At 56.2% G+C, this 26,266-nt stretch overlaps 1 protein-coding gene across 1 annotated transcript in view; it reads left to right on the top strand.

Moving 5' to 3' along the window:
• Positions 1-3,559: 3,559 nt before the first annotated feature.
• The window catches only part of LOC115643389 (class I histocompatibility antigen, F10 alpha chain-like), a 33,148-nt gene continuing 10,441 nt past the window's right edge, over positions 3,560-26,266 (top strand). The window contains exons 1-2 of the mRNA XM_030547379.1: positions 3,560-3,635; positions 22,892-23,155. Coding sequence (XP_030403239.1) covers positions 3,563-3,635; positions 22,892-23,155 — 337 coding nt within the window. The 5' untranslated portion in view covers positions 3,560-3,562. The remainder of the gene's footprint in view (positions 3,636-22,891; positions 23,156-26,266) is intronic.

The raw sequence follows: 26,266 nt of genomic DNA on the forward strand, positions 1-26,266 counted from the left end.
GAGGCCGGTAAGGAGCCCACTTTCCCAGCTTGGTAGCTATGAATTACTGGCCTGGCTGAGGGAACCTGGGACTGTCCTGGATCCACCCCCACCCCCTTAGCCCAAGTCTCGACCTCAGGGACGGTTTTTTCCAACTCCAATTTCCCAAAGAAACCCACCCAGGCACGTCCTGTCCTCTGAGCTCTGAGTCTCTGGAGCAGGGGGAGGGAGACGAGGTCACAGACTCATACAATCTCAGGGTTGGAAGGGACCTCAGGAGGTATCTAGTCCAACCTCCTGCTCAAAGCAGGACCAATCCCAACTAAATCATCCCAGCCAGGGCTTTGTCAAGCCTGCCCTTAAAAACCTCTAAGGAAGGAGATTCCACCACCTCCCTAGGGAACCCGATCCAGCGCTTCCCCAGCCTCCTAGATCCCCAATGGCGGTGGGGGCCTCTTGGAGAGCAGGGCGGGGTGCTGAGCCCCTTTCTGTGCCAAGAGGCCCCTGGGGTGAGGGATTTAAGGCCACGCTCTCAAAAGTGGCCCCTAATTCTGGGTGCCTCCTATTCTGGGTGCACAATTTGAGCCCCCTCAAGGCTGATGTTGCAGGGTGCTGGGCACCCACAATGCTGGGGGAAATCCCAGGGTGCCGGGGGTGCGCCGCCCCTCAAGAGTCAGGGCCCAGGTGTCTCCAGCTGAGCACCTAAAAATGTAAACGTCCAGCTGTGGAGGCCATTTTGAAAACATTGGCCGTAGGGCAAGGCTCTGAAACGGCACTGGGGGGGCTGCCCCACCCACAGCCCTGAGCCGCTAATCCACAGCCTGGGACAGACTGATTGGGGCGATCGTCAGACGAAAGGGGGAGCCCCATCGGGGCAGCCATCTTGTCTTCGCTCACACACGTCAGACACACAAAATGTCTGCGTGACCCAGAACGGGGCCAGAAATGTCCTGTGTGTAGAGTCAGAGCCACCCCCGGGAGACAGAAAGTGTGGGAGTCACTGGCTTGTGAGAGACCGTCACCCCCAGCCAGTGTGGGGGAGGCTCTGAGCGGGGCTGTGGAGAGACCCAGAGGTGTACATGGCAGGGTGGCGAGAGGCGCGCAGTGCATGGCACGGGGGTGATGCTGGTCTCTGTCCAAACTGCCCTGCTGTGATAGAGCAGAAACCAAAAGCAAGTGGGGGATCCACCGATAGCTGTGGGAGCTGGGAAACAAGAAGCTGCATTGGGGCTCGACCCCTGTGAACACCCCCCACTGACCTGCCCAAGTGGGGTGAGGTCCCAGATGGGGGCAGCTCCCCTTAGCCTGGCTCCCCAGCCCAGGAGAGACCAGCCCAGGGCAGGATCCGATCCCCACCAATACCAACGCCCACAGTGACTGTGCTGCAGCACGGGGCAAACTTCACACGGCCCAGAGCTGCCCGCCCAAGGGGAGGAGACGGACCCAGAATAGTTCCCAGAAATGATGTAAACAGCTGAGTGGCTTGTAAAGACATAGAAAACCCAGGGGTTGGGTCATTGTTATCCACCTGGGCTTAAAGCAGGGGCTGGGAGCCAGGACTCCGGGGTTCTCTCCCAGCTTTGATGCTTCCATAGCAAATCACTTTCCTCTCTTTGTGCCCCTCTTCCCATCCATGAAATGGGGGGAGTAATGCTCTGGAAGTGTGTCATGGACTCACAGGTCAAGCCCACTCGTGGCCCCGTGCAGTCCGTGGGGGGTGCCCCTTTCAGTGCGACAGCCCTTCTCGGGGGGCCACTCTGTCTCAGGGTCAGGCCCCTCCACCTCCTGGAGCCGCACCTCTCTGAGCCTTAGCACTTCTATCTCTGCCGTTGGCCCCCTCAGGGAGTCCAGGTGCTCTGGGCCCCCCAGGGCCTCCACCCCCAAAGGGGTAGATGCCCCCCGCCCTGTTCTCTAGCTTGGAGCGACTCTCAGCTAGTGTAACACAGGAGGGTTTATTGAGCACCTGAACCCAGCACAGGAAACTCTCAGGGCTCAGGCCTGGCCTCCCTCAGCCCAGCACACCCCAGTCCCCCTGCAGCCAGGGGGGCTCTGCCTGCTTCCCCTGCAGCCCAGACCCCCCTGCTTCCTAGCTGGGCCTCCCATATCCCTGGCCCCAAGCCCCCTCTGTCCATTGGCTTCTCTCCAGGGAAACAGGGTCTCTTGGGCCTCCTCTCCCCTCTTCTGTCCTCTGGCCCCTCTGGCTGGAGCCGGCTGGTCAGGTCACCGGGGTCCTCTCTTTGCAGCCCATTGTCCTCCCAGTGGCTAGAACCGGCTGCGACTCTCGAGCTGGGTCACCAGGTCACCAGTCGCTGGGGTCTCCATCCTCCCAGACATTGGCCGGGGTCCCACGTCCCCTCTCCGGTCCTGTGTCCCAACAAACTCCCTCTCCCCTCACCTTGTTAAACCAGTAACACCCAGGGAAACTGAGTCCCAGCCCCTCTGCATGCAACTCACTGGAAAACACGGAAAAACAAAAAAATCCCCCACTTCGTCACATCGTGCTAGGAGTTATCACAGGGGTTGGCAACCTTTCAGCGCTGTGCCAAGTCTTCATTTATTCACTCTAATTTAAGGTTTCCTGTGCCAGTAATACATTTTAACGTTTTTAGAAGGTCTCTTTCTATAAGTCTATAATACAAAACTAAACTATTATTGTATGTAAAGAAAATAAGATTTTAAAAATGTTTAAGAAGCTTCATTTAAAACTAAATTAAAATGCAGAACCCCTAGACCAGTGGCCAGGACCCGGGCAGTGTGAGTGCCACTGAAAATCAGCTCACGTGCCATCTTTGGCACCCGTGCCATAGGTTGCCTACCCATGGGTTATCATTTATCCCTCACCACAGAGTGGGCGGGGGTGGTGGTTAATTCATTAAATTAAGAAAGTGCTTGGAGACCCTGGCATGAAGGACAGGTTCCTGGACTCCATACAGGGGTCACGGGAAGTTCTCTGGCCTGGATGCTGCAGGAGGTCAGATAAGATGAGCTAACGGTGCCGTCTGGGCTTAGAATTCATTTAATAAATACATGTCTGGAAGAAGGGCCAGAGATGGGCAGAGAATTAATGTGTGTGTTAGATTGCTGCTCTTGGTCATTAAAGCCCCTGGGGCCAAGTTCTCAGCGGGGCCAAATTCCCGCCCAGATCCCCACTGCGCCCATTCACTTTCCCTGGCCAGCCTGCCCAGCCAGATTATGCCCAGCTACCGGTGACGAGGGATAGGTCTGTGTGTAGCTATTGGCGGGACATTCCCCTCTCAGCCAGTCCCTGCAGGCGGGAGGTTCCCACTCCATCCTGAATCAGTAATGAAAGCACTGCCAGGCATCAAGCAATTGTTTTACTTTCATAACTGACTTGAGGCCAGAGGGACCGGGCCTCAGCCCTACCAGGCTGGCGGAGCCGGCGCTGTGAACCGCCAGGCCCGGCGGGGCCAGGGTTCAGCCCTGGCACACATTAAGCCCTGCTCCCACTGTTAGCAGCTGGCCTTTGGCTGCAGTTCTCGCCTTGCAGGGACCAGATCGCTGGCACCTGGCTGCAGATGTCCCAGCCAGATGATGGGGGAAGGAGCCAATTCCTGAAATGGATATGGGGGCGATGATGGCCCTGGCACTGTGCCTGCTGCTGCTGGGGGCTGTGCCCAGCCAGGGGAGCGGCTCTGGTGAGTATCGGGGGGGGGTCAAACCCCAGAGGCTGGGCTTGGGGTATGAAATGGGCAGCCAGTCCATGGGGGTGCAGGGAGGGAGGAGATGGAGGTGAGGGTGGCAGTTCTGGGCTCTGCATTCAGAACAGAGCTCAGCCTGGATGTGGCAGGTGACTGATATTGATCAGGGCCGTCCTTAGGCACAGGCAACATAGGCAGCTGCGTAGGGCACCTGAAAATTTGGGGCACCACTGCGTCTTAGTGTCTACCCTCTTGTTTTCCTATCCCTGTTCTGATCCTTCCTGCAGGCTCCCACAGATGGCTGCTCTAGCCTGGTGAGTCTTCCTTGGGAGGGAATCGAGTAGTTAAAAGTGAAAAAACCTCCAGCCTGCCAGACCTATTAGCACAACATTGAAACTGTTAAAGAGACATTCAAGGGGTAATAAAGCCATTTAACAGGCATTTGCCAACCCCAAGGTATATACTGACAGTCTGTATCAGCAGAAACAAGGACGAGTCCTTGTGTCACCGCAAAGACTAACAAATTATTTGGGCATAAGCTTTTGTGCACTATGTGATGGAGTAGGGACTGTCTGTGTGAGGAGGGGGAGAGCAGGGGAGGACTTTAGGGGATGGACGATGCCAGGGCCTGTAACCTGAGCTAGGTAAGGGAGGGGAAAGGTCAACACCTTTGCCCGGGAAGGGGACAAAGGAAGGGAGCGGCAGGAGGGAAGCAGTTTGAGTTTGGGCTTGGGGCTGTGTGGGCGGAATTCAGGGTATCCTAGCTAGGATCCAAGCACCCTGAAAGCCCAGAAGGACTCGGTGGAGGGGTCCTGACTGTGCCTGCAAGCTCTGCTGTAACCGGTGTTCCTGTTGTCCAATAAACCTTCTGTTTTACTGGCTGGCCGAGAGTCACTGTGGGTCCCAGGAAGAGGGGTGCAGGGCGGGACTCCCCCACACTCCGTGACAACTGGTGGCAGTGGTGGGACATACTGCACCCCGTGGACAGCGCTTCCTGCAGTAAGTGACTGGGGAGCAGTAAAACGAAGGGGTGATTAACCCCTGGGAGTGTGTGCCCAGTGAGAAGGACTTTGCAGTAACAGGGTCCCCCGGGGGATTGCAGCGAGCGGTCCCAGGGGCGGAGGAGTCTGCAGCTCGACCCTGGCAGAGAGGTGGTGACCTCAAGAAGGGCTGGTGCACTAGGGGTCCCCCTGGAAACCGTGGGGAGCGGCGAGCACCCCGGCCTGTGAGTGGCCAGCAGGAAGATGTATGCCAAGCGGCGCAAGTGTGACCTGCTGGAGCTGTGCAAGCAGAGGGGGCTGCACCCGGGGAGACTCACCAAGGACCAGCTGATTGCCCAGCTGGAGCAGGGAGACCGCATGAATGAACGGAGCCCTGTCTCTGAGGGAAGCAGCCGGGCAGATGCAGCGCAGGCACCAGTGTCTGTCCCCGCTGGGAGTGGTCAGCCGGCGGACGAGGGCTTCCCGAGACCCCCCCCTTCCTAGGCCTAGGGGAAGGGCGGGGAGGAGCCCAGTGTATACCGAGGGCACCGTGACCCCCCCGGCCAGCAGGGGATCCTCCCGGCGAAGCCCACCCCCCAGCAGGGGATCCTCCCGGCAACGCTCGGCATCCGTGGAGCGGACGCGGCTGGAATATGAAAGGGAGCTGAGACGGGAAGAGCTCGAGTTAAAGAGGCGAGAGCTGGAGGAGAAGGCGAAACAGCGTGAACATGAGGAGAACCAGCGCCAGCGTGAGTGGGAGGAGAAGGAGAAACAGCGTAAACATGAGCTGGAGCTGGCCCGGCTGGCGAGCAGTGGGGCCCCGGCTGTGGTGAGTGAGGGGGGACCCAAGCCTACAAAGAGCTTTGATAAGCACTTGCTGCCCCGGCGTAAGGAGGGGGAGGACATAGACACCTTCCTGACGGCCTTTGAGAAGGCCTGCGAGCTGCACAGGGTTGACCCTGCAGACAGGATCGCAGTTCTCACCCCCTTACTGGACTCCACAGCCGTGGAGGTGTACAGCCGACTGAAAGGGGCGGAGGCAGGGGACTACGAACTGTTCAAACAGGCCCTGCTCCGCGAGTTTGGGCTGACTCCTGAGATGTACCGGAAAAAGTTCCAGAGCCAGCGTAAAACCCGTGAGGTCACATACCTACAACTGGTCAACCGGGCGCAGGGGTATGCCTGCAAGTGGACAGCTGGGGCCCAAACTAAAGAGGACCTGCTTGACCTATTCATACTGGAGCACCTGTACGAGCAGTGCCCGTCCGACCTGAGGCTGTGGTTGATGGACCAGAAGCCGGAGAACCCACAGCACGCAGGCCAGCTGGCCGACCAATTTGTGGACAGTTGGGCAGGGGATGGCAGGGAGGAGTCTCGAAGGAGCAGGCCTGCCTCAACGCAGAGAGAGAGTCATCATGGGACCTCCCAAAGGGGGCCTATGGAGAACCCCCCCAAAAGGGGAACATCCAGCGGCAGGTCCCTCTGACCCACTCAAGGGGACCCACGAGACATGGGCTGCTATCGCTGTGGCCAACGAGGCCCCATACGGGCCCAGTGCCCCAAGCTCAGGGACAGACCAAGCAGACCCAACCCGCAGAGGGTGGACTGGGTAAAAGCCCAATCGGAGGAGGGGCTACATTTCCAGGAAAGTGGGGCTGGCAACATACCACCTGTGGATGCTCCAGGTTCCGGGTTTTTGGTTTACCGGGTGGGCGCGGGGCTGCCCCTCCGGAAGGAGTGCATTGTTTCCCTGGAGGTAGATGGGAGGAAGGTCACTAGGTACTGGGACACGGACGCAGAGGTGACGCTGGCCCGGCCCGAGGTGGTGGCCTCAGATCGGATGGTGCCGGACACCTACCTGACCCTGATGGGCGTGGGCGGGACCCCATTCAAGGTGCCTGTGGCAAGGGTACACCTGAAATGGGGGGCCAAGGAGGGCCCCAAGGATGTGGGGGTACACCAATATTTGCCCACGGACGTATTAATGGGAGGGGACCTCGAGGACTGGCCTAGTAACACCCAGAGTGCCCTGGTCGTGACTCGTAGTCAGAGTCGACAAAGGGCACTGCACCCCGATAACGGGGAAGGTACTCGACCCCTGCCAGAGGGTGGGAAAGGCCCGGGACAAGGGGAAAGCGGCTTTGAGGCCTTTACCCATCATAGAAGAACCTTTCCAGAAGGTGGCCATGGACATAGTGGGACCCCTCAGCAAGACGACCCGGTCAGGGAAGAAATATATCCTGGTGGTGGTGGATTTTGCCACTCGCTACCCCGAGGCGGTGGCCTTGTCCTCTATCGAAGCAGACACAGTGGCAGATGCGCTGCTGACAATTTTCAGCTGGGTGGGGTTCCCCAAGGAGGTCTTAACGGACCAGGGGTCCAAATTCATGTCGGCCCTGCTCCGGTCCTTATGGCAGAAATGTGGGGTCCAGCACAACTGGGCCTCAGCGTATCACCCCCAGTCCAACGGGCTGGTGGAAAGGTTCAACGGGACGCTGAAGATGATGCTAAAAACATTTATGAACCAGCACCCGCAGGATTGGGACAAGTACTTACCTCACCTGCTGTTTGCGTACAGGGAGGTGCCCCAGGAATCTACCGGGTTTTCACCTTTCGAACTGTTGTATGGAAGGCGGGTAAGGGGGCCCCTAGACCTGATGAGGGACGAATGGGAGGGGAAGGCCGCTCCCGAGGGAGAGTCAGTGGTGGAGTATGTCCTGACCTTCCGGGAAAGACTGGCCGAGCTCATGGGCCTGGCCAGGGAGAATCTGGCCCGAGCCCAGAGGAGGCAGAAGGTCTGGTATGACTGCACGGCACGGGCCCGTGCCTTCGCGACCGGAGATCAGGTGATGGTTCTCATCCCCGTGAGGAGAAACAAACTCCAGGCCGCCTGGGAAGGGCCCTTCAAGGTGATCAAGCAACTGAATGAGGTAAACTATGTGGTGGAGCTGTCAAACCGGGCACATCACCGTCGGGTGTACCATGTGAACATGATGAAACCGTACTATGACAGGGGGAATGTGGTGTTGGCCGTGTGTGGACATTGGGAGGGGCAGGGAGATGACCCCTTAGTAGATCTATTCTCTGGGACAAAAGCTGGTTCCCCCCTGGAGGCGATTCCCCTCTCTGATCAGCTGACCCCGGGCCAGCACGCTGAGATCAGAGGGGTGCTGCATCTGTATCGACAGCTGTTTTCCAACCAGCCTGGACGCACTAATTTGACTGTCCACCGGGTGGAGACCGGGTCACATCCCCCTATAAGATGCTCCCCTTTTCGGGTCACCGGTAAAACTGCTCAGGACCTAGAAAGAGAGGTCAGGGACATGCTGGCTTTGGGGGTGATCCAGCCGTCTTCCAGCCCTTGGGCCTCGCCAGTGGTGCTAGTCCCCAAGAAGGATGGGTCAATCCGGTTCTGTGTGGACTATCGAAAGCTCAATGCCATCACCGTATCTGATACCTACCCTATGCCCAGGCCTGACGAGCTCCTAGACAAGCTGGGAGGTGCTCGGTACCTCACCACCATGGATCTTACCAAAGGCTACTGGCAAGTGCCGCTGGACGCAGATACCAGGCTGAAATCGGCCTTTATCACCCCTCTGGGGCTCTATGAGTTTCTGACCCTGCCCTTCGGCCTCAAGGGAGCGCCGGCCACCTTCCAGCGCCTGGTGGATCAGCTATGAGAGGGATGGAGAGTTTTGCCGTGGCGTATATTGACGACATCTGCGTCTTCAGCCAGACCTGGGAGGACCACATGTCCCAGGTTAAACAAGTCCTGGACCGACTCCGAAAGGCTGGGTTAACAGTAAAGGCTGAGAAGTGCAAGGTGGGGATGGCTGAAGTATCTTACCTGGGCCATCGGGTGGGGAGCGGCTGCCTGAAGCCGGAACCAGCCAAGGTGGAGGTGATCAGTGTCACGGAGTGTGGGGGAGTCCGGCCCTGCACCCCTCTTCCTGGGACCCACAGTGACTCTCAGCCAGCCAGTAAAACAGAAGGTTTATTGGACAACAGGAACACAGGTTACAGCAGAGCTTGCAGGCACAGTCAGGACCCCTCCACCGAGTCCTTCTGGGCTTTCAGGGTGCTTGGATCCTAGCTAGGATACCCTGAATTCCGCCCACACAGCCCCAAGCCCAAACTCCAACTGCTTTCCTCCTGCCACTCCCTTCCTTTGTCCCCTTCCCGGGCAAAGGTGTTGACCTTTCCCCTCCCTTACCTAGCTCAGGTTACAGGCTCTGGCATCGTCCATCCCCTAAAGTCCTCCCCTGCTCTCCCCCTCCCCACACAGACAGCCCCTGCTCCATCACATCTCTCCCCCCTTCGAGACTGAACTGAGCGGGGTCACTCTGCCCAGTGACCTGGGGAAGTTCAGGGCCCCCTCTCCGGGACAACGCGTCCGCTGTCAGGTTGGCACTTCCCTTCACATGGACCACGTCCATGTCATAGTCCTGCAGGAGCAGGCTCCACCTCAGGAGCTTGGCGTTGGCTCCTTTCATCTGGTGCAGCCAGGTCAGGGGAGAGTGGTCGGTGTATACGGTGAAGTGTCGCCCAAAGAGATATGGCTCTAGCTTTTTAAGGGCCCACACCATGGCCAGGCATTCCTTCTCGATGGCCGCGTAGCTTTGTTCCCGGGGTGGCAGCTTCTTACTCAGGTACACGATGGGGTGTCTCTCCCCCTTTTCATCCTCCTGCATTAACACCGCCCCCAGTCCCGTGTCTGAGGCATCGGCGAACACCATAAAGGGTTTGTCAAAATCTGGGTTTGCCAGAACTGGGCCACTAACCAGAGCCTCCTTCAGCGCCCGGAAAGTCTCCTGGCACTGCTCAGTCCAGATCACCTTGTCTGGCTTCCCCTTCTTGCACAGTTCAGTGATGGGGCCGGCTATGGCACTAAAGTGGGGCACGAACCTTCGATAGTACCCCGCCATCCCAATAAAGGCCTGGACCTGCTTTTTGGTTTGGGGAGCAGGCCAGTCTCTGATCACCTCCACCTTGGCTGGTTCCGGCTTCAGGCAGCCGCTCCCCACCCGATGGCCCAGGTAAGATACTTCAGCCATCCCCACCTTGCACTTCTCAGCCTTTACTGTTAACCCAGCCTTTCGGAGTCGGTCCAGGACTTGTTTAACCTGGGACATGTGGTCCTCCCAGGTCTGGCTGAAGACGCAGATGTCGTCAATATACGCCACGGCAAAACTCTCCATCCCCCTCAGTAGCTGATCCACCAGGCGCTGGAAGGTGGCTGGCGCTCCCTTGAGGCCGAAGGGCAGAGTCAGAAACTCATAGAGCCCCAGAGGGGTGATAAAGGCCGATTTCAGCCTGGCATCTGCGTCCAGCGGCACTTGCCAGTAGCCTTTGGTAAGATCCATAGTGGTAAGGTACCGAGCACCTCCCAGCTTGTCTAGGAGCTCGTCAGGCCTGGGCATAGGGTAGTCATCAGATACGGTGATGGCATTGAGCTTTCGATAGTCCACACAGAACCGGATTGACCCGTCCTTCTTGGGGACTAGCACCACTGGCGAGGCCCAAGGGCTGGAAGATGGCTGGATCACCCCCAAAGCCAGCATGTCCCTGACCTCTCTTTCAAGATCCTGGGCAGTTTTACCAGTGACCCGAAAAGGGGAGCATCTTATAGGGGGATGTGACCCGGTCTCCACCCGGTGGACAGTCAAATTAGTGCGTCCAGGCTGGTTGGAAAACAGCTGTCGGTACAGATGCAGCACCCCTCTGATCTCAGCGTGCTGGCCCGGGGTCAGCTGATCAGAGAGGGGAATCGCCTCCAGGGGGGAACCAGCTTTTGTCTCAGGGAATAGATCCACTAAAGGGTCATCTCCCTGCTCCTCCCAATGTCCACACACGGCCAACACCACATTTCCCCTGTCATAGTATGGTTTCATCATGTTCACATGGTACACCCGACGGTGATGTGTCCGGTTTGACAGCTCCACCACATAGTTTACCTCATTCAGTTGCTTGATCACCTTGAAGGGCCCTTCCCAGGCGGCCTGGAGTTTGTTTCTCCTCACGGGGATGAGAACCATCACCTGATCCCCAGTGGCGAAGGCACGGGCTCGTGCTGTGCGGTCATACCAGACCTTCTGCCTCCTCTGGGCTCGGGCCAGATTCTCCCTGGCCAGGCCCATGAGCTCGGCCAGTCTTTCCCGGAAGGTCAGGACATACTCCACCACTGACTCTCCCTCGGGAGCGGCCTTCCCCTCCCATTCGTCCCTCATCAGGTCTAGGGGCCCCCTCACCCGCCTTCCATACAACAGTTCGAAAGGTGAAAACCCGGTAGATTCCTGGGGTACCTCCCTGTACGCAAACAGCAGGTGAGGTAAGTACTTGTCCCAATCTTGCGGGTGCTGGTTCATAAATGTTTTTAGCATCATCTTCAGCGTCCCGTTGAACCTTTCTACCAGCCCGTTGGACTGGGGGTGATACGCTGAGGCCCAGTTGTGCTGGACCCCACATTTCTGCCATAAGGACCGGAGCAGGGCCGACATGAAGTTGGACCCCTGGTCCGTTAAGACCTCCTTGGGGAACCCCACCCGGCTGAAAATTGTCAGCAGCGCATCTGCCACTGTGTCTGCTTCAATAGAGGACAAGGCCACCGCCTCAGGGTAGCGAGTGGCAAAATCCACCACCACCAGGATGTATTTCTTCCCTGACCGGGTCGCCTTGCTGAGGGGTCCCACTATGTCCATGGCCACCTTCTGGAAAGGTTCTTCTATGATGGGTAAAGGCCTCAAAGCCGCTTTCCCCTTGTCCCGGGCCTTCCCCACCCTCTGGCAGGGGTCACAGGATTGGCAGTACTGTCGGACATGGGTAAAGACCCCAGGCCAGTAAAAGTTCTGTAGCAGCCTCTGCCTGGTGCGCCGGATTCCCTGGTGCCCTGCGAGAGGGATGTCATGAGCCAGGTACAGCAGCTTGTGACGAAACTTCTGGGGAACCACCAGCTGCCTCCTGATCCCCCATGACTCTACTTCCCCTGGGGGAGCCCATTCTCGGTACAGGAACCCCTTCTCCCACAGGAACCTCTCCTTGCAACCTCTCCTCATGGTCTGTACCGCACTAAGGTCAGCCCGGTCCCTGTGCTTCCGCAAGGAGGGATCTTTCTGCAACTCGGCCTGGAACTCAGCAGCTGGGACAGGGATGGGGACCGGCTCTCTCTTGCTGGCTGGGTCTGAGGCCGCAGCCTCTTTGAACCGTGCCCCTGGGCGTTCCCCGCTCCCTGGGTTAGGGTCCTGCACCTCGGGTCGAGTACCTTCCCCGTTGTCGGGGAGCAGTGCCCTTTGCCGACTCTGACTACGAGTCACGACCAGGGCACTCTGGGTGTTACTAGGCCAGTCCTCAAGGTCCCCTCCCATTAACACGTCAGTGGGCAAATATTGGTGTACCCCCACATCCTTGGGGCCCTCCTTGGCTCCCCATTTCAGGTGTACCCTTGCCACGGGTACCTTGAATGGGGTCCCACCCACGCCCATCAGGGTCAGGTAGGTGTCGGGCACCATCCGATCTGAGGCCACCACCTCGGGCCGGGCCAGCGTCACCTCTGCGCCCGTGTCCCAGTACCCAGTGACCTTCCTCCCATCCACTTCCAGGGAAACAATGCACTCTTTCCGGAGGGGCAGCCCCACGCCCACCCGGTAAACCAAAAACCCGGAACCTGGAGCATCCGCCGGTGGTATGTTGCCAACCCCCCTTTCCTGGAAATGTAGCCCCTCCTCCGATTGGGTTTTTACCCAGTCCACCCTCTGCGGGTTGGGTCTGCTTGGTCTGTCCCTGAGCTTGGGGCACTGGGCCCTTATGTGACCTCGTTGGCCACAGCGATAGCAGCCCATGTCTCGTGGGTCCCCTTGAGTGGGTCGGAGGGACCTGCCGCTGGATGTTCCCCTTTTGCGGGGGTTCTCTATAGGCCCCCTTTGGGAGGTCCCATGATGACTCTCTCTCTGCGTTGAGGCAGGCCTGCTCCTTCGAGACTCCTCCCTGCCATCCCCTGCCCGACTGTCCACAAATTGGTCGGCCAGCTGGCCTGCATGCTGCGGGTTCTCCGGCTTCTGGTCCATCAACCACAGCCTCAGGTCGGACGGGCACTGCTCGTACAGGTGCTCCAGTATGAATAGGTCAAGCAGGTCCTCTTTAGTTTGGGCCCCAGCCGTCCACTTGCGGGCATACCCCTGCGCCCGGTTGACCAGTTGTAGGTATGTGACCTCACGGGTTTTACGCTGGCTCCGGAACTTTTTCCGGTACATCTCAGGAGTCAGCCCAAACTCGCGGAGCAGGGCCTGTTTGAACAGTTCGTAGTCCCCTGCCTCCGCCCCTTTCAGTCGGCTGTACACCTCCACGGCTGTGGAGTCCAGTAAGGGGGTGAGAACTGCGATCCTGTCTGCAGGGTCAACCCTGTGCAGCTCGCAGGCCTTCTCAAAGGCCGTCAGGAAGGTATCTATGTCCTCCCCCTCCTTACGCCGGGGCAGCAAGTGCTTATCAAAGCTCTTTGTAGGCTTGGGTCCCCCCTCGCTCACCGCAGCCGGGGCCTCACTGCTCCTCAGCTGGGCCAGGTCCAGCTCATGTTTACGCTGTTTCTCCTTCTCCTCCCGCTCATGTTTACGCTGGTTCTCCTCATGTTTACGCTGTTTCTCCTTCTCCTCCAGCTCTCGCCTCTTTAACTCGAGCTCCTCCCGTCTCAGCTCCCTTTCATATTCCAGCCGCGTCCGCTCCACGGATGCCGAGCGTTGCCGGGAGGATCCCCTGCTGGGGGGTGAGCTTCGCCGCGCAGATCCCCTGCTGGCCGGGGGTGTCACGGTGCCCTCGGTATACACTGGGCTCCTCCCCGCCCTTCCCCTACGCCTAGGAGGGGGGGGTCTCGGGAAGCCCTCGTCCGCCGGCTGACCACTCCCAGTGGGGACAGACACTGGTGCCTGCGCTGCATCTGCCCGGCTGCTTCCCTCAGAGACAGGGCTCCGTTCATTCATGCGGTCTCCCTGCTCCAGCTGGGCAATCAGCTGGTCCTTGGTGCATCTCCCCGGGCGCAACCCCCTCTGCTTGCATAGCTCCAGCAGGTCACACTTGCGCCGCTTGGCATACATCTTCCTGCTGGCCACTCACAGGTCGGGGTGCTCGCCGCTCCCCACGGTTTCCAGGGGGACCCCTAGTGCACCAGCCCTTCTTGAGGTCACCACCTCTCTGCCAGGGTCGAGCTGCAGACTCCTCGCCCCTGGGGCCGCTCGCTGCAATCCCCCGGGGGACCCTGTTACTGCAAAGTCCTTCTCACTGGGCACACACTCCCAGGGGTTAGTCACCCCTTCGTTTTACTGCTCCCTAGTCACTTACTGCAGGAAGCGCCGTCCACGGGGTGCAGTACGTCCCGCCGCTGCCACCAGTTGTCACGGAGTGTGGGGGAGTCCGGCCCTGCACCCCTCTTCCTGGGACCCACAGTGACTCTCAGCCAGCCAGTAAAACAGAAGGTTTATTGGACAACAGGAACACAGGTTACAGCAGAGCTTGCAGGCACAGTCAGGACCCCTCCACCGAGTCCTTCTGGGCTTTCAGGGTGCTTGGATCCTAGCTAGGATACCCTGAATTCCGCCCACACAGCCCCAAGCCCAAACTCCAACTGCTTCCCTCCTGCCACTCCCTTCCTTTGTCCCCTTCCCGGGCAAAGGTGTTGACCTTTCCCCTCCCTTACCTAGCTCAGGTTACAGGCTCTGGCATCGTCCATCCCCTAAAGTCCTTCCCTGCTCTCCCACTCCCCACACAGACAGTCCCTACTGCATCACAATCAGAGACTGGCCTGCTCCCCAAACCAAAAAGCAGGTCCAGGCCTTTATTGGGATGGCAGGGTACTATCGAAGGTTCGTGCCCCACTTTAGTGCCATAGCCGGCCCCATCACCGAACTGTGCAAAAAGGGGAAGCCAGACAAGGTGATCTGGACTGAGCAGTGCCAGGAGGCTTTCTGGGCGCTGAAAGAGGCTCTGGTTAGCGGCCCAGTTCTGGCAAACCCAGATTTTGACAAACCCTTTATGGTGTTCACCGATGCCTCAGACACGGGACTGGGGGCGGTGTTAATGCAGGAGGATGAAAAGGGGGAGAGACACCCCATCGTGTACCTGAGTAAGAAGCTGCTACCCCGGGAACAAAGCTACGCGGCCATCGAGAAGGAATGCCTGGCCATGGTGTGGGCCCTTAAGAAGCTAGAGCCATATCTCTTTGGGCGACACTTCACCGTGTACACCGACCTCTCTCCCCTGACCTGGCTGCACCAGATGAAAGGAGCCAACGCCAAGCTCCTGAGGTGGAGCCTGCTCCTGCAGGACTATGACATGGACGTGGTCCATGTGAAGGGAAGTGCCAACCTGACAGCGGACGCGTTGTCCCGGAGAGGGGGCCCTGAACTTCCCCAGGTCACTGGGCAGAGTGACCCCGCTCAGTTCAGTCTCGAAGGGGGGAGAGATGTGATGGAGTAGGGACTGTCTGTGTGGGGAGTGGGAGAGCAGGGGAGGACTTTAGGGGATGGACGATGCCAGAGCCTGTAACCTGAGCTAGGTAAGGGAAGGGAAAGGTCAACACCTTTGCCCGGCAAGGGGACAAAGGAAGGGAGTGGCAGGAGGGAAGCAGTTTGAGTTTGGGCTTGGGGCTGTGTGGGCGGAATTCAGGGTATCCTAGCTAGGATCCAAGCACCCTGAAAGCCCAGAAGGACTCGGTGGAGGGGTCCTGACTGTGCCTGCAAGCCCTGCTATAACCTGTGTTCCTGTTGTCCAATAAACCTTCTGTTTTACTGGCTGGCCGAGAGTCACTGTGGGTCCCAGGAAGAGGGGTGCAGGGCCGGACTCCCCCACACTCCGTGACAGACTATAACCCATTTCATCCGATGTCCATGAAAGCTTATGCCCAAATAAATTTTTATACTGTCAGTTTCTGACTTTACTGACAAAAACAGTTGAGCATTAATGTAATATTTACACAGAACATGTCAGTCTACAGGACCTTAATTTAAAATTTGCTTTAAAAATATTTCATTAGTGAGCTGGTGAAGATTATAAAATCACATTTCTAAAAAAATGCTTGCATAGAGTTTTAGATGCACAATCATCTTTAGCCTTAAATGCGTGAATCTTCAGACATACAGTTTTTTAAATAAATCCTTCAAAAGACCTCCCTTATCTAAAATACACATTTTAATTATTATAGTTAAAAAAAAAGTGCTTCCAAGTCTTCCTGTCCTTTCTGTCCATCCCTTTACCACCTCTTCCCCCACTCCCCACTGAAGAGAGCCTGTCACGGAGTCCCCGGGCGATGCTCCGGAACTGCTCCCCACCAAGCCAGTCAGGACTTTGGGGAGCCTCCTCTCCCTTGGAGCAGACTTGTTCAGGGCAAGAAGCTCACACGGCTTCACCTCCTGGGTCTCTCCTTGGAGCATTCAGCATCCTCTGCCCCTCCGTGCGCTTCCCACAGCGAGTCCACCCCAGCGGGGTCCTGGGGAAGCCACCGGGTCCTGCACCCCCACTTTGCAGTCAGACGTGACTCTCAGCCAGCCAGTAACACAGAGGTTTATTCGATGACAGGAACAGGGTCTAAAACAGAGCTTGTAGATACAGCGAACCGGACCCCTCGGCTGGGTCCATTCTGGGGGTCAGTGAGCCAGATCCCCATGTCTGCCCTCAGCCAGCTCCAGACTAACAACCCCACCCAGCCCCTCCTCTCTGCTCAGCCCCTTTCCCGGGCCAGGAGGTCACCTGATCCCTTTGTCTCCAACACCTTCAGCTGGCACCTTTGCAGGGGAGGGGCCCAGGCCATCAGTTGCTAGGAGACAGAGTGCCAGGCATTTAGGGGCACTGGCCCTTTGCTCTGCCAGATACTTAAGAACTGCCATGGGGACACTGAGGCACCAACACAGTATTCAGAAAAAACATTAAGAACATTCCCAGTTCGTCACAGAGCCCTTAAAGGGACAACAGTGCTTCCCTTCCAGATAGCTGGACAAAGAGTTTCCCTTTCTTTACTTCTGACTATCCGACGAACTAGTTTTAAAAGAACCCTCCAGCAAAATCAGTACCTTAATAAGACAAAATCCTTGTTATACCTAAAATCTTTGGAAACATATTTTTTTAAAGTTGGTGAAATTTCATAACCATGTCTCTTGTTATGGAGATCACACAAAGTAAATTACTGTTCCCTTTTTCTAAAAGCAATGAACATTGTTATGAACACACTAAACCTCTCTGATTAATTTAAAAGAATGTCTTTGTTTCAGTGAGTTAAATATGTAATAAATCTGGAATGCTGGCTTAAGATTTGAGTACATTTAAAATATAAATTCAATTTAGAAATACTGAATAAGAAAATGTAAAACAGAGAAGAGCTGCATCATGTATTCCATTATATGTAATGTTGTATTCAGCAGGACAGCTGACTCACCCTTACTATGAAGTTTTTGCAAACAAATCTCTGACAAACTTCAGGGCATATCAAAAAACCTGTGACTGACATTTTTTATTCCCAAATTTTGGTGCTTTTAATTAGGTACTTTCTTCATGTCCATTCTGCATGAGGGAGAGGGCATGGAAGTCTCTGCGGGGAACTGTGACTCTCCGCCACCATGAGGCAGGCCGGGCATCTCATTATCCTTTGCTGTCAAGTCCCTCCTCCCCCTCCCCCACCAGGCTGTGAGCTTGGGCTGCCATCTGGCACAGGGGCACCAGTTTAATAATACTGCGTAAGGCCCCATAAATCCTAAGGACGGCCCTGACAGTGATAACCACACTGCACACTCACCCAGCACTGTGGTTACTGTTACCGAACAGTTACATTGCCATAGTGACGGGCGAGGGTCCTGCCCCGTTGTGCCAAGCACTGCACATGCTGACGAGCCCGTCGCTGCCCCATGAGGCTCCCAGACTGCGGGGGAATGCCCAGTGCCAGGCGCTGCCAGGCTGTGTGTGTTTCATTCCCCCATATCAGGGCAGAGGAGGACTTTGGGACATGATTCCTGTTTGCAGAACTCCGGCTGTAAGGTGGTGGCTATATAGAGAACTTACTGAGGCACAGCTGTAAGCTCTTTTGCAGAGCTGTTGTAAGCCGATGGGAGCGAGTTCTCCTCTCAACGTAATGCACCCTCAACAAGCAGGGCAGTGTAACCCCTTTGGGGTTTAAAGAGCACAGCCCCTTTAAATCTTTTTCCTAAGGAGGGATGGGGAGCAGTAGAGAAAGGAGGGAAACTCCAGGGCGTGGCTCTGGCACTCCAGAGAGGGAAGGGCTGAGTGTAACTTTAGCACCCTCGTGGCCACGATGGAGTCTGCTCTGCAGGCAGCTCTGGCCAAGAGAAGGCACGCGCAGGAATGCAGCAGGAGACACCCCACCCCAGGGGCACCTGTTCCACCCCCCCCCCCCAGTGAACACACCTACCCACAGGAAAAGTGCAATTGATTTAGGAAAGGGAGATATTTCTTTACAGAGGGATGAGAGGAGCAATACAACAAGGGGAAATATAAGGGGAGCAGTAGAACAGGGCTGCATCCAAGCCAAGGCCCCCGGACCCAGTGGGAGCACAGTCTGGAGGGGCAGGCACTGAGCAATGTGTCTGCACACAGAGTTCAGGAGGCCTGAGCAATGTTCCGGTCCAGTGGTGAGTCGTGGGTGCTCCTGGTCGTCTTCAGCGCCAGTGAACTCTCCCCAGCAAACCCCTCCGGTGCCCTCTTCTGCCGCTCTCTGCAAAGCCCCCAGAGCGACCACCTCCCCACTTAACTAGCTACAGCCTCCCTCCTTGTTCCCAGTGCAGAGTCACCAGCCCAGTACTCCCAGCCCCACGCAGCTCTGGGCAGCCGTGACCCTGGGTCCAGCTCTGGCCTGTCTGTCCGTGGCACAGTGCTCCTCCTGGCTCCTGTCAGGAGCGGTGCCAGGGTTTCTGGCGCCCTAGGCGCCGGGCCATTTCGCTGCCCCGTGCACCGGTCCCGCGGCTCCGGTGGAGCTGCCGCAGGCATGCCTGCTGATGCTTCACCAGAGCTGCGAGACCAGCGGACCCTCCGCAGGCACACCTGCGGGAGGTCCACCAAAGCCGCCTGCCACCCTCCCAGCAAAATGCCACCCCCCCATAATCCTGGAGCCCTAGGCAACGGCCTAGGTCGCCTAAATGGAAGTGCCAGCCCTGGCTCCTGTCCTGGGGTGTCGGCCACCCCGCCCTTCCCAGGTTTCCAGCACTTTCTCTGCGGCTTCTCTTTGCAAGGGCCTGCGGCTGCTGCTGCCTCTCTCCCCCTCCAGCTCCAGAAGCCCATCCTCCTTTCTCTCACTGCTCCTCCTCTCCCCTTAGGAAAAAGATATAAAGGGGCCATGCTCTCTAAACCCCAAAGGGGTTACAGTAGCTATGTCTCTTCTGCCAGCACAGCATTGTCCACAGCCAGGGCCGGTGCTTCCATTTAGGCGACCTAGGCCGTCGCCTAGGGCGCCAGGATTTGGAAGGGCGGCAGGCAGCTCCGGCGGACCTGCCGCAGATGTGTCTGCAGAGGGTCCGCTGGTCCCGCGGCTCCAGTGGAGCATCTGCAGGCATGCCTGCGGCAGGTCCACCAGAGCCACGGGACTGGCGAGCCGACCCTGTGCTTAGGGCGCCAAAAACCCTGGCGCCGCTCCTGTCCACACCAACACTTAAGTCCACGTAACTTGCGTCGCTCAGGGAGGAACTTATTCCCCTGAGCAGCATAAGTTATACCAACATAAGTGGTAGTGTGGACATAGTCTGAATGAGCGAGAGTAAATTAACCCCACCCGCCTATCCCCTGATAGATGAGTTAAATGAAGGGAGAAAACTTCTCAGACCTCACTGACCCTTAATGAAGCCCAGCGTTCATAGTTCTTCATGCTAGTTTTAATCTGTATCTAGAGCTGCTGAGCGGGGCTTGGCCCTGGCACCCACAGGCAGCGATGGGTCATATCTGCAGTGGAGACAAGTCTTTTAGAGGTGTCAGCTTGGGGAGGGGATGTGTAGCCCCCTGCTCTGTCTCGGCCGTGTACCCAGGGCGAGGGGAGAGGTGGGAGCCCCAGGATCTGTGCGTTAATCAGGGCTCAGTTTGGGGGCCAGCGCCCGTTGCAGAGCACAGAACAGCTACTGCATTTGTGCTGTTGGGATCCCCTGTGATTGCTGGATAACCAGTGAGGTGGGGAGAGGGCCAGGGGCACATCCTGCTTTTCCTGGCATGGATTTGACTCTTCTAAAGTCCGAGCCTTGGTCCAGAGTTCCCCGTGTGGCAGCAGCTCAGAACCCTGGAATGGTGGCCAAAGCATGAAGGGGCATGCAAACGTTAAGCACAACTGGCATGTAACTTACCTTGCAATTCTGGCCACAAAAGTGCCATGTGAACACCTGTTCTCACTTTCAGGTGACTTTGTAAATAAGAAGCAGGTTGCATTATCTCCCGTCAGTGTAAACAGACCTGTTTATCTGAGTGATTAACTGAACAAGAAATAGGACCTAGTGGACTTGTAGGCTCATTCAAAAACCAGTAGGAGAACACTTCAGTCTCCCTGGTCACTCAATAACAGACCAAAAAGTGGCAATTTTTCAACAAAAAAACTTCAAAAACAGACTCCAACGTGAAACTGCAGAACTGGAATTAATTTACAAACTGAACACCATCAGATTAGGCCTGAATAAAGACTGGAAGTGGTTAGGTCATTACAAATATAAATCTAATTTCCCCCATACTAATTTCCACTTACTCTTACTCACACCTTCTTGTCAACTGTCTGTAATGGGCCACTCTCATTACCACTTCAAAAGTTATTTTTCCTCCCATGGTATCCTACTGTTAATTGAATTGTCTCGTCAGACTGACCTCACACTTGGTAAGGCAACTCCCATCTTTTCATGTATTTATACCTGCTCCTGTATTTTCCACTCCATGCTTCTGATGAAGTGGGTTCTAGCCCATGAAAGCTTCTGCCCAAATAAATGTGTTAGTCTCTAAGGTGCCACAAGGACTCCTCGTTGTTTTTGTAGGCTCTGAAGTTTTACATTGTTTTGTTTCTGGGTGCAATTATGTAACAAAACAATATACATTTGTAAATTGAACTTTCACAATAAAGAGATCGCACTATGGTACTTGTACGAGGTGAATTGAAAAATACTATTTCTTTTGTTTACAGTGCAAATATTTGTAATAAAAAATAATATAAAGTGAGCACTGTACACTTTGTATTCTGTACTGTAATTGAAATCAATATATTTGAAAATGTAGAAGAACATCCAAAAATGTTTAATAAATTTCAGTTGATATTCTGTTGCTTAACAGGACGATTAAAACTGTGATTAATCACGATTAATTTTGTTATCCAATTAATTTTTGAGTTAATCACATGAATTAACTGCAATTAATCGAGAGCCCTAATTTAAATAGCTGAAATTATGACATGATTTTTAAAATCCTACGAGTGTGAAATTGACTAAAATGGGCTGTGAATTTGGTATAGCCCTGCACATCTGCCACGAGGGAGAGGGAGGTGGGAGTTGAAAGAGGTGAGGGGAGCTGGATGGTCATGTTGCATTTTGTAAATTTTCTCTGGAAGAAACCAGTGAGATGCTGTGCAGAGCGCAGTGGGGGCAGGAAATGGGAAGGACTTGAGGGGGGAGACGAAGGTGGAGAAGAGGCAACTGAGATTCTTGGCTGGGGATCCAGTGAGGCTGGAGAAGTCGAGTTGTGTAACAAGGAAAATGGCAGAACTGAGGAAGGGCAGAACAAATCTGTAGTGGAGGACGTCAGCCTGGCCGTGAGATTTCCACCATAGAACTATAGAATATCAGGGTTGGAAGGGACCTCAGGAGGTATCTAGTCCAACCCCCTGCTCAAAGCAGGACCAACCCCAACTAAATCATCCCAGCCAGGGCTTCGTCAAGCCTGACCTTAAAAACCTCTAAGGAAGGAGATTCCACCACCTCCCTAGGGAACCCATTCCAGTGCTTCACCACCCTCCTAGGGAAATAGTGTTTTCTAATATCCAACCTAAACCTCCCCCACTGCAACATGAGACCATTTCTCCTTGTTCTGTCATCTGCCACCACTAAGAACAGTCTAGATCCATCCTCTTTGGAACCCCCTTTCGGGTAGTTGAAAGCAGCGATCAAATCCCCCCTCATTCTTCGCTTCTGCAGACTAAACAATCCCAGTTCCCTCAGCCTGTCCTCATAAGTCATGTGCTCCAGCCCCCTAATCATTTTTGCTGCCCTCCACTGGACTCTTTCCAATTTTTCCACAGCCTTCTTGTAGTGTGGGCCCAAAACTGGACACAGTACTCCAGATGTGTCCTCACCAGTGCCAAATAGAGGGGAACGATCATGTCCCTCGATCTCCTGGCAATGCCCCTACTTATACAGGCCAAAATGCCGTTAGCCTTCTTGGCAACAAGGGCCCACTGTTGACTCATATCCAGCTTCTCGTCCACTGTAACCTCTAGGTCCTTTTCTGCAGAACTGCTTCCTAGCCATTCGGTCCCTAGTCTGTAGCAGAGACGTTCCGCAGCATGAAACAGGAATGGAGGAAGCAGATGTTGGAGCAAGCCGGGGTTCGGCAACTGGCAGGGCCGACCTTGCAATGGGACAGAGAGGCAAGAGAGTGAAGGCTGCGGGAGGATGAATCTCCACCATATCGATGGAAGAAGGGGAGGAGAGGACTGAGGGTGATGAGAATTAGTGGCGATGCTGATGGACTGGATGTCACAGCAGAGCCGGGGTGAGGGGGCTGATGGGTGATGCTGAAGGAGACCAGCACTGGAAAGCCCAGAGAGCAGGGCTTGGTGAAGCCAAGTCCCGTGCAGGGCCTTTTGGTTAGCGGGGCAGCTGACTCAGGGCAGCTAGGTGAATGCAGGGGAGCAGACGGGAGATGGGGAGCAGAGGCTCAGATGGGCCATCGACATGGAAGTTGACATTACTGAACACGAGTGTGGGAGGCTGAGGAAAGGAACAGAGTCCAGGAGAGGAGATCAGAGAGGGCAGCTGAGGCGGGAGCTGGGTGGATGGGAGACGACAGCAGCATGGGGGGGTGAGAAGTTAGGTGCAGGGCCGTGCAAAGGAGGAGAGGGAGCAAGGAGGGAAAAGGGAGGGGCTGGAAATGGCCTGTCCCCCATCCCTTCATCACCCCCAGGTCTGCCCTCCCTTGGGTCTCCTCACTCCTGCTGCTGTGTGGGCCCTGCCCAGCCCTCCCCACAGTCACCTTCCCATACAGCCCCTCCTGGGTCCTGGCAGTCCTGCTCAGTGCCGGGGCCCAGTGCCAATGGGTCTGACTCTCTCTATCCCTCAGGCCCGCACACACTGCACTATTTCTACACGGGGGTGTCGGAGCCTGGCCCCAGGCTGCCCCAGTTCATCGCGGCTGGCTACGTGGACGGGCAGCTCATCATTGACTATACCACCAAGACAAAGAACGCGGAGCCCAGAACAGAGTGGATGGCGAGGAACCTGGACCCGACGTACTGGGACCAGGAGACACGGATCTTCCAGGTCAATAAGGCCAGGTTCAGAGATGCTGTGGAGACTCTGAGAAACCGCTACAACCAGAGCAAGGGTGAGTGTGGGACCCCCCTGCCCACAGCCACAGGGACTTGGGGGCAGGGGTTGGGGAAGGAGTCAGTGGGGGATGGAGGGGGTCCATGGGGGCATTTACTCATGAGGGTCAATGTGAACATGCAAGACAGAGGGACACATGGGGGGGAGGCTGCAGGATGGAGGGTTTATGGCAAAGACATTTTTGACACCCTCCAAAGTGTGAATTTCTTGCTGTCCTCTCCCCAAACACCCTGCTACCAGTCCCACTTCCAGCTGCCTCTGCCGCCCTTTGTATGGTCATTTCTCAGCTGAGCATCACAGGTGTGAAGGCCTGAAGGTCCCATCGGACCTGGCTAGTCTGGCCTCCTGGTCCCCCAGGCCAGAGACTCACACACGGGATCCTGCACGTGTCTCCCTGCTGGGACAGCCATGCTGTCAGACCCTGCAGTGTGTGGGTGAGCTGGGGCTGGAATCTGAGCCATCTCAGTTCACAGACACCGAGTGATGGGGAACCCCAGTATCAACAGGCCCGGCCCAAGTGTTCAGAAATCATGAGTCAGGCCTCAGCAATCCTAAATTTGGCTTAAATATCATCAGTGTTTCTTGGGTAACAATATTGGAGATTATTTTTATTTGCCTCCTGGTTTGTGCCTTTGGGGGTCAAATTTCCAGGCTTTTCTCTGCTGCCAGGAGGGCTAGAACTTACAGCTGTAAGGAAGAGCTGAGATTCCCCCTAATCCCAGGACTCCAGGTGCTGGGGCTTTACCAAACCCACCCAGTGTCCTGAGAGGCACAGTACAGTCAGGCGAGTGGCAGCCCTGCGTTCACCCAGCCCTGGGGAGAAGCCGCTTAGCAGGGAGTCTCCCTAGGAGGAGTTTTGTCTTGTCTCCAGTCTGAGTTCATGGCCAGTCAGGTTCCTCTCCCCTGCTCAGAACCAGGGTCTGACATCGACTCGGGCTGGTGGGTCGGAGAATCAGCCCCTGTAACATGCAGAGACTCCTTGGCTGTCTGACTCCTGGCAGCACAAACCCCAGCACGTGTCCCCCCCGGTTGGACCCCTCCGGGTGAGGCAGGTTCCCCCACATGCTGTCGATAAAGGGGTAAAGAGCCGTTCCTCCTGCTGTGTCCCTGGTGGGGCTGTAGCCCCCTGGCCAGGCCCTGGGATTGTGCTGTCTCATGTCGCATGTTGTGATCTGTAAGCGTTCAGTGCTGGGCACTGCTGACCTGTCACTGAGGGGGTGGGGGTCTCTGCTGCACTTGTGTCATGGAGTCCCCGGGGGATGCTCTGGAACTGCTCCCCACCAAGCCAGTCAGGACTCTGGGGAGCCTCCTCTCCCTTGGAGCAGACTTGTTCAGGGCAAGAAGCTCACACGGCTTCACCTCCTGGGTCTGACCTTGGAGCATTCAGCATCCTCTGCCCCTCCGGGCGCTTCCCACAGCGAGTCCACCCCAGTGGGGTCCTGGGGAAGCCACCGGGTTCTGCACCCCCACTTTGCAGTCAGACGTGACTCTCAGCCAGCCAGTAAAACAGAGGTTTATTCGATGACAGGAACAGGGTCTAAAACAGAGCTTGTAGGTACAGAGAACCGGACCCCTCGGCTGGGTCCATTCTGGGGGCAGTGAACCAGACCCCCAGGTCTGCCCTCCACCCTCGACCCCAGCCAGCTCCAGACTAACAACCCCTCCCAGCCCCTCCTCTCTGCTCAGCCCCTTTCCCGGGCCAGGAGGTCACCTGATCCCTTTGTCTCCAACACCTTCAGCTGGCACCTTTGCAGAGGGGGGGGCCCAGGCCATCAGTTGCTAGGAGACAGAGTGTCAGGCATTTAGGTGCACTGGGCCTTTGCTCTGCCAGATACTTAAGAACTGCCATGGGGACACTGAGGCACCAACACAGTACTCAGAGAAAACACCCAGAACATTCCCAGTTCATCACAGCTTGCTGCCCCTGTACCTGCCTTGCCCTTCCTGAGCAGGGACTGTCACTGCCGGGTCCCATGACTCCTCCTGGTTATACCAGCTCTGTCGCTGTTCCTCACTCAGGTGTGTCCCAGCCCCCTCCCCATGCCTCCCCCAGCCCACCACTGAGAGCTAATTCCCTGCCTGTCCCCTGACAGCTGGGTTCCTTGTGGCCCTGCCCTCTGGGTGACAGGGTCTGGCCTCCTAGCGCTCCTCCTCTGGGGCTGGTTTAACCCCCTCATGACCAGTCTGGCCCATTGGTCCCTGCTGTGAGACTGTCCAGCCTGGCCTGCTCCTACGGACACCGGCCTCCCCAGTGCTGAGAGGGGGGCTCTGCTCGCCCGCCCCAAACCTTGCGCTGGGAGGCTGCTCTTCTATCCCTGCCACCCCCTCCCCAGCCACTGCCCTGACTCCCTTCTCCTGCCCCATTCCCCTCATATTGACCCCCTCCTCTGTCAGTCCCAGGGATGCCAGCGCATGGGACACCACCATGAGTCCTTCATCTTAGCAGCATTAACATCAGCTCCTGGCGACTCAACACTTCTGCCTGCACTGGAGCCGTCACTGATCCAGCTTCTGCCACCATTCAGGGGCACTGTGTTATGCTTATAAGAAGCACACAGGATCTTTTCCGGGGAAAAGGCAACATGCTGCATTTATTGGAAATACAACAATTAGCATATGCATCCAATCACACACGCACTGTCCCGCCAGTCGATGTTACAGTGACCAGTCCAGAGTCCGGATCAATCTAGTGCCCAGCTGGGTTGATTGTGGGTAGGGAGGAGCCGGGTCCTGTCAATCGAGACACAATGCTCCGGGGAAGTCTTGGCAGGATGAACCCACAGTTTCATGGCAAGGCCTCCTGGTTATACAATGATCTTCCTTCTTTGGGACCAGTGAGTTCTGCACCGTCCTGCTGAATTGTCCTTTGACGAGTGCTTGTTTTCTTAAATTGTCCTTATCCTTTATCTTGTTCTTTCATCAAGCCTCTCAGGGAGTTACCCCAGGCTGGTTTTGATCATAGCTGTCTTGTCCCCATTGATGGGTGCCTCTCATCTTTAGAATTGTCAATCTACCCTCCTCGGACATGTCTTAGGGGTGTGTTGCAGCCTCCTGGTGCCCTTGCGTCTGTAACCCTTCTGCCCCTCTGAGTTGGCAGCAACAAGGGCCG

This window comes from Gopherus evgoodei, unplaced genomic scaffold (assembly GCF_007399415.2).
Source record: "Gopherus evgoodei ecotype Sinaloan lineage unplaced genomic scaffold, rGopEvg1_v1.p scaffold_58_arrow_ctg1, whole genome shotgun sequence".
NCBI classification, from domain to species: Eukaryota; Metazoa; Chordata; order Testudines; family Testudinidae; genus Gopherus; species Gopherus evgoodei.